Genomic DNA, 7,500 nt, shown 5'->3' with positions numbered 1-7,500 from the left:
GCTCAATGCTCTGTCGTAAATAAATTATAGGGCAATCTTGTTTCCCCTAAAATGCTTCTGAGAGAGTGGAGCACTACACTCCTTTCTCGCTCAAAAGCAAAGGTCAGACTGAACAGAACCCCACTTACATCAGCTGATGAAAATGGCAGGTCAGCTTACTTTTGTTTACATTTACATCACAGCTCTACAGTAAACAACCAAAGCTATACAGAGTGGTGTTCGAGCTCCTCCGCACAACAGGTTTTGTGTGCAAACTGACGTAGCCCAACCTGCGGCAAAATTGTACTACTAAAATTGTACTAAAATTGCAAAATATTCTACTCAGAGTAAAGCTGACTGCCATGATTATGGATGATGAAAAACAACAGCGCGACGGATTAGGTTAGGCTACATTTGAGGAAGATCCGACGGCTCTGGGTCAGAAAGCTTTTCCCCTTAATCTGTCGTATTAAACAACAAATTATGTTTCACATAAATATGTAAACATAATCAGTGGTCTTTCATAACAAATGCTTCATATTTGATTCAAGCTAACAGTAGAGGTGCAAATGTCAATGTTGTTGTATTGTAGCTGACGTTCAGTTTTGGCTTTTTTGAAAGCATCTTCGCGGATACAGAACAGAAAGACATCATTTGTGTCCACATCCACACTAATTGCTAGTGAACAGAGAGAAATATTTATTTTTCACAACTTCCTTTTACAACAACACAAGAGCCAGTTGAAAACAGCAATCTTCAAATGTGTGGGCAGGCAGATGATCACTGGAATGATATCAAAACTGACTTTAGCCAGTAGGCTAGGCTAAAGGGGAACGTCCGTGATTCTGACCCATCTTTCACAGAGAAAATGCCTATTTTTACTTAGTCGCTTCAAACGCTAAAAAAACGAGTGGGTTTAAAGTGTAATGAATGAGAACATACCTGTCAAATACGTTTTAAACCGCCGTGGGATGTGCATGTGCCCCTGTCAGTGCCCGATCTAACGTTTAGACAATGAACAAGCGAGGGAGGGAGTAGTTGGGCACGTAGTTGGGGCAAGAGAAGGTTACATTTCGACATCAAAAGAAGACTTGTGTGTGACGTCATCAACATGGGACGTTTGTGTTCGAAGATAAAAAATAAAAGTAATTTTGTCAACGAGCTCCCATTCACGCCAGAGATATGTAAGGATATGTGACCGTAAATAAATAAGTAATGAATAAGTAAATTTGAAGAGAGTGAGATTTTATTTTGTCTACGTAATATGGAGCGTCATTGCGTCAGATCAGCTGGGCGAAGGGCGAAACGTTGGAACAGCCCACTTGAGAATGTTAACTTGAGTTGATTTCAAGGAAGATTTGTTTTCGTGTTTGTAAATATCTGACATGGTTTTCTGATTTGTTCAACGTATAGTTGCAACAGTATCAGGTTGTACGTGGCCATTTCCTATTCTCAATCAAAACCATGGTAAGTTTACGATAAACTAAATTAGGCTAGCCAACACTTGTTCAAAGTCGCAGTTAGGTAAAGTTAAAGTTAAGTTTTGGTTTCTGACTGACATGTTCCGCTGTTTAGGCCTCTTTGAGTTTGACTATGCCCACAGATCATCATTAGGGTAATTATAACAACTACCCTAAATGTCCAAACTGTTCATGACCTACAAATCATAGCCGATTACAGTTGCCTCAGATTACTGTGGGACGCTTGGTTAGCTTGTGAAGAAGACTAACTTAGGCTACTAGGTAGCCATGTCAAATGCGTTCAGTTAAGGTAGACTACTGTTTAATATCTGACAGGGAATTACGGTTTAACACTTTAGTCTGGTCAAATAGTTTGGTCAAATAGAACCCGATTTTAATCCATAGCCTCGACTACTTAATTAGCTTAACGCAACGTCGCCTGTATACAAGAGCAAAGGGCTAGTTAGTTGGGATGGAGAAGTGTGAAGCCCCCTTCAGCTTTGTAGAGGCGAGTGGATTTGGTTGACAAGCCATCCGACATAGACTACATTAGGTATGGGGGGATTAGTGTTGTGCAATATTCATAATGCCTATTGTCCAATTTTCTTTTCCACAGCTTGGATGGGAGGCAGGTTATAGGTTTAGTAGGCTATTAGCTTAGGCTATTCTTTGGGTTATTCTAGGGTTTGTTGAAAATAATAGGCCTAGGCCTATAGGCTAGCCTACGGGTAGAGCTTTCTTTCGTTCTTTACAAAAAAGTAATTTTGTTCTGGTTTGTCATTAAATAAGTTCACGGAAAAACAAGCTGCCCAGCAGCTGTCCCAGCACGGTGCCATGACCAAACTGATGCGAGGTCCGTCCCGTCAGCGCGAATAACGGACCGGTTCACGGTCAAAGACCCCATTCTTTGCGCCCTTGTGCTGGAATTAAAGAAACACGCGCTCCCGCGTCGGCTTCAGATGTCCATTCACAGACAAATGCGTCCGTTCATGCGCACGGAGTCGAGCGATGGTTTAGAATAACAATGTGTTTGGCTATGCTATTTGGTAGAGGTCAGAAACACGCAAAATACTCTGAAGGAATTTGAGGAAATGAGTGCCATTAGCGTAAAAACAGATACATTTCAGGGATTTAAATTATTGATAGAGGTGGGTGTGTGCTCTTTGAAATGTGTCTAGTTTATCAACAGCCCAGTGCAAGATGTAGCCTATATTCTTGTTCGTTCGTAAGCTGATGGAGACAAATAGACTATTCAAGTGTCGTTAGATGGCTATTACGATGACGCTTCTTGCAGCCTGGCCATGAATAGTTTTATTATCCCTATTAATCATTTTGCCTTAAAGGAAAGGAACGGAGTAGCTCGGCCAGGGCGCTGATGCCAATGAGGAACGGAGGAAATACGCAGCGAAATCCCGGTGTTTTTCTGCACTTGCAGTCAGGTGAGCGAAACGTTGTCGCTACATAGCCTTCTCTTTATCGTCCGGTGGTAGACACCATGCTCGAGACGGTGTATGCCCGAGGGGAACAGCAAGGAAATGGGAGCTGACGTTGCCATTGATTTTTGTGTGTCTGTGTGTGTGTGTCATAGTTTCTCCTTTTCTCTCTCCCTCTGACTCTCACACTCACTCACTCTCTCACACACGCTAACACACGAGCTGGTCCCTCTTCCTCTCGCGCTCTACACTCATCCTCTCCTCCACTGCCTTCTTCCCTCAGAGGCGCATCTTGAGAAACGGATAAATGCCCTCGCGTGAAGAGCCGTTGCCGCGAAAAGGAACACATGTCGTTCTTGGTAAGTCCCCGCGCTTTCCCTCTTGCCGTCCACTAATGCCGCACAACCACCTTGTCAGTTGGCATGTGCTTTTTCTTTAACCTTGCCTCATCTCGACATCTAGGCTCCGGGAGTGTATAGCCTTGTAGTGTGTGTGTGTGTGTGTGTGTGTGTGTAGACTTGAGCAAAGGGTTATGAGTAATACTTTTTTGTCAGTCCATATTATTTTGACCATAGATAGCCCACTCTGTTGTTCCCTGCCCAGAGAGGTTCTAGCCAGTATATTAACTAGGTAATGTTCCCATTAATCTCTAATCCTCTCGAGAGAGAGCAGAGGAGGGCAGTAGATCACCATTAGCATCTATCCCTCTTCCCCTCCCCTCTTCCTCTCCATCTCTCTCTATCCCTCCCCTCCTTCTTCTCCTCCGTCTTTCTCTCTCCATCTCTCTCTCCCTCCACACCTCTCTGTCTGTTTCCCTCCCCTCTTTTTTCCCATCCCTCTCCCTGCCCTGTTCTATTCCATCCCTCTTTCTCTCTCCACTTCCCTTCCATCCCGTCTCCTCTCTTCCCTTCCATCTTTTCTCTCTCTCCCCCATCTCTCTCTCTCTCTCTCTCTCCCTCTCTCTAATACCCGGTCAGCTCTGTCTTGCTTCTCTGCTGTAATTCACGGCTCATTCCACCTCCATCCTGTTACTGAGGGTTTTACACCTCTGGCAGACAGCAGAGACCTCTGGCCCTGAATTTGCCCAGATGTGTCTGTCTGTGCGTGTTTGTGTGTGTGTGTGTGTGTGCGTGAGTGCGTGCATATGTGTGTGTGTGTGTGACTCAGGGTAATCTCTCTTGTCCTCCCAGTGAACCGAGTCATTGTGTCATTCTCCAGGCTGTCATGCTCATTCTCACAACTTTTCATTCCTAAGAACGGCATGCCTCTCTTCTCCTCTCCTCCACTCACACACACACACACACACACTCAGAAAACAAGTGCTTCGCCTTATCTCAACCAGGAAACCCTTTCTGAGGAGCGCATAATGGTTGTAGACGGAACCATTTTTTCAGAACTTGTCTAAGTTTGTCCGTGAGGATAAGGCAAAGTGCTCTGGAAAGGTTCCTCGTTTTCTGAGTGTGTTCTCCCTAACCTGTCTGTCATCTCATGGGGTGTGTCCTGCACACCTGACCCCGCCTCTCTCACGGGAGGCGTGTCTCATTCCTCCTCACTCCTCCTCCTCTCCAATAGGACTGCTCCTGCATCTCCTCCCACTCTCAGGTCCAGCCAATCAGCATAGAGGACCAGTATGAGGACGTCAGCCATCAATGCCTGGTTAGTAAAGAACAGCGAGCCCACTGTGTTTAGCCCTGCTTTGCAACAGCGCCTCCTATCTGTCAGGTGTAGTCATAGATTAGACTCTTCTTTGTGCATAGTGCAATCCCTCAACTGTCCTCTGAAAAACAGGCCATCCTATCAGCTCTCACTCCACAGGTCCAGGGTACCAGGAACTATGACACCTTTGAGTGCCATGTCCCTTCTTCACCTTAAAAATAGGCGTGTCTTTGAGTAGTGCTATACTAGAGTCGTGCTATACTAGAGTAGAGTAGTGCTATACTATAGTAGTGCTATACTAGAGTCGTGCTATACTATAGTAGTGCTATACTAGAGTCGTGTTATACTATAGTAGTGCTATACTAGAGTCGTGCTATACTAGAGTAGAGTAGTGCTATACTAGAGTCGTGCTATACTAGAGTAGTGCTATACTAGAGTATAGTAGTGCTATACTAGAGTAGTGCTATACTAGAGTAGAGTAGTGCTATACTAGAGTCGTGCTATACTAGAGTAGTGCTATACTAGAGTAGAGTAGTGCTATACTAGAGTCGTGCTATGCTAGAGTAGTGCTTCCATCCACCAGTGTGATTTTACTTATCCAGCATGGGCCTAGAACAGCCTCTCCTGTTTTTTCTAGTGCATTAGCCACGTTTACATGGATAGTTTTTTTACCACTCCGATTAAACTATTCCGAATAAAAAATATGTGCTGTCTGTTTACATGGGGTACATTCTATTCTGATCAGGTGCTCTCAAGCACTTTAGAATCTTTGATCGGAATAGCCGTTGTTGTCTACTTTTCCGGATTTGGAATTTTCATTCCGATTGAGATGTTTATATGACAATTTTTATTCTGATTGAGCCATTATTACGTTTTTTAATCGGAATAGAAGTGTCCATGTAAACGTGGCTATCGTCTCCTGTCTGTCTGCCTGTCTGTCTGTCTGTCTGTACAGTCTTAGGGTTGTAGTTATAACGTCACTATTTGTCTGAGTTCTGCAGAGTAACTCTTCAGATAGCATAGCATACCCTCTAAACATGGTGTACTGAAGGTCAGAACCGTATCCAGCACGGTTCCCTCAGCAGGATTACAGAACCGTGCTGTGCTGCAGAATCCCTGTGGTGGGTTCATAGGTCAGAGGTCAGCATGGTCATAACAGGATAAGGTCACTTGCAGAAATAAGACTTGACCCACAGCTTACCCTTTAAACCCCGTCATTTTCACATACTTTGGAAAGCCCTTTTGAGGTTTTTTTTCGCATTATTTTCTCATTATTTTAATATATAAGAGGTTATGCTTTTGGTGCGGTTTCCTGTGTTTTTGGCTGTGTGCAGCATTGTGCAAAACCAAATGTTTTTATTTTTATAAGCCCAGAGGAAGATGGGCCGAGGAAGAACCTTTTCAATTTTGGAGCGGTTCCGACACACAGAAGGGTGGCTCAGCACTTAGCTTCACTTTTGCTAACGTTGTGACCTGTGGCAGTGGCCGAGGTCTGCGCTCTACGAGAGCACCTCGAGTGGTTGTCTGTTTCCAGAGCAGGTTTGCTGTGGAGGATGGAGGTCTGCGCTGAGTGGTTGTCTGTTTCCAGAGCAGGTTGGCTGTGGAGGATGGAGGTCTGCGCTGAGTGGGTGTCTGTTTCCAGAGCAGGTTTGCTGTGGAGGATGGAGGTGCGGAAGTGTCCATGTCTGTGGTGTCCTCTCTCTGCTGCCTGCGTTAGGACCTTCCTGTCAGGCCTTCCGAGTTATTTCACCATTTTCAGGACGGACACGTGTTAAGTGCTCAATTATGTTGCCACGTGTTAAGTGCTCAATTATGTTGCCCTCTTTGTAGGTCGTTTTACATCACATTCTCTGCGGGCAGCCCGATAGCCCTGCTAATGTGTGCCAACGTGTGCCAACGTGTGCTAATGTGTGCCAACGTGTGCCAACGTGTGCCAAGCTGGAAGCGCTGTCAGGGCAGCTCCCTCGAGCACGCTGAGAAGGGCGCGCAGTGTGCGTGCGTGCGTGCGTGCGTGCGTGAGAGTCCTGTGTGTCCTTCCCGCAGCTCAGTGTTAGGAACAGTGGCTGTGACGCGTGTCCGTGGAACCTGGAGTTCTTTACCTGACAGCCAGGGTCACCATAGTCCAGCTAGGGACTCCTCATGCCTGAGGTATTCTGCCGTACAAAGGCACACTGCAGTCACTACGCATTTGGTCAAAAGATTTTGTTCTGTGTTGTGTACCTAAAAAAATCCTCCAAAGTAGATATAACATGAATGTATTACCAGTAATACCTACAACATGTTAGGCTGGACATTGTAAGACATTTTTCTCAGTTTCATTGTTTGCATATTTACTTCATGTTTCCTTTGTAGGGCAGTATACATGGATTTCTATGCAACGTCACGAAAACTTGCATGCGCAACTACATGGCAGAAAATACCATAGAACAGCATAGAGCAGAGCTCTCCATGAAAAGATTACAATGAGTTTTTGTGCTGAAAACCGCACCAATCGAAATCACAATGGTTAGAAAATGTTCAATATCCCTAAAAATGTCCTCGCCAAAAACGCCAAAAGACGATGTAAAAATTAATAATGCAAATGAACATCAAACTCTGAAATTAGATGTTATTATCATTGAGACAGCAGGGGTATAAAAAAAGGCCGATTGTAGCTTACAGCAGCCGACTATTAGGTTAAGTTTATAACGTTGTGCGCGCGCATCTAGTTTTTTTAGTAAACGGGAAACCTGTCTATAGTGCAGGATTATTATAATTACCAGCCTACGTGCTTTAGCGTATGTTAGTCTATGTAATAACTATGTAATAAATCTATGTGCTTCAGCCGATATAACTCCGACTATGTGCTTCTGCCGATGTATTATTCAGTATTATAAGTGTCTTTTGTGTGTGAGGCTAAATGCAGGGGTGGCTGGTAATGCTCACTGCCGCCATGCAAAGGTTGGCCTTTACTGGTCACATGCAGGGGCAAT

At 44.6% G+C, this 7,500-nt stretch overlaps 2 protein-coding genes across 5 annotated transcripts in view; one reads left to right on the top strand and one right to left on the bottom strand.

The window, feature by feature from the left end:
• Window positions 1-1,011, bottom strand: part of trak2 (trafficking protein, kinesin binding 2) — a 45,171-nt gene extending 44,160 nt beyond the window's left edge. Inside the window, exon 1 of the mRNA XM_076303780.1 lies at window positions 922-1,011. The gene's annotated coding sequence lies outside the window, so the exon portion shown is untranslated. The remainder of the gene's footprint in view (window positions 1-921) is intronic.
• A 273-nt stretch (window positions 1,012-1,284) lies between these two features.
• The window catches only part of stradb (STE20 related adaptor beta), a 21,556-nt gene continuing 15,340 nt past the window's right edge, over window positions 1,285-7,500 (top strand). Inside the window, exons 1-4 of one of the 4 annotated variants that reach the window (XM_076302842.1) lie at window positions 1,285-1,446; window positions 2,783-2,878; window positions 3,156-3,231; window positions 4,445-4,528. In XM_076302842.1, the coding sequence (XP_076158957.1) occupies window positions 3,220-3,231; window positions 4,445-4,528 (96 nt within the window). In that variant the 5' untranslated portion in view covers window positions 1,285-1,446; window positions 2,783-2,878; window positions 3,156-3,219. The other 3 variants (XM_076302845.1, XM_076302843.1, XM_076302844.1) reach the window with 3 other exon arrangements.

This window comes from Alosa pseudoharengus, unplaced genomic scaffold, assembly GCF_046254945.1.
Source record: "Alosa pseudoharengus isolate Yale_2024_CS ecotype anadromous, Long Island Sound unplaced genomic scaffold, YU_APseudo_1.1 YU_APseudo_1.1_scf_24, whole genome shotgun sequence".
In the NCBI taxonomy this organism is placed as follows: domain Eukaryota; kingdom Metazoa; phylum Chordata; class Actinopteri; order Clupeiformes; family Clupeidae; genus Alosa; species Alosa pseudoharengus.
The sequence above is the reverse complement of the archived record's forward strand: the minus strand, read 5'-3'. Positions and strand labels throughout refer to the sequence as shown.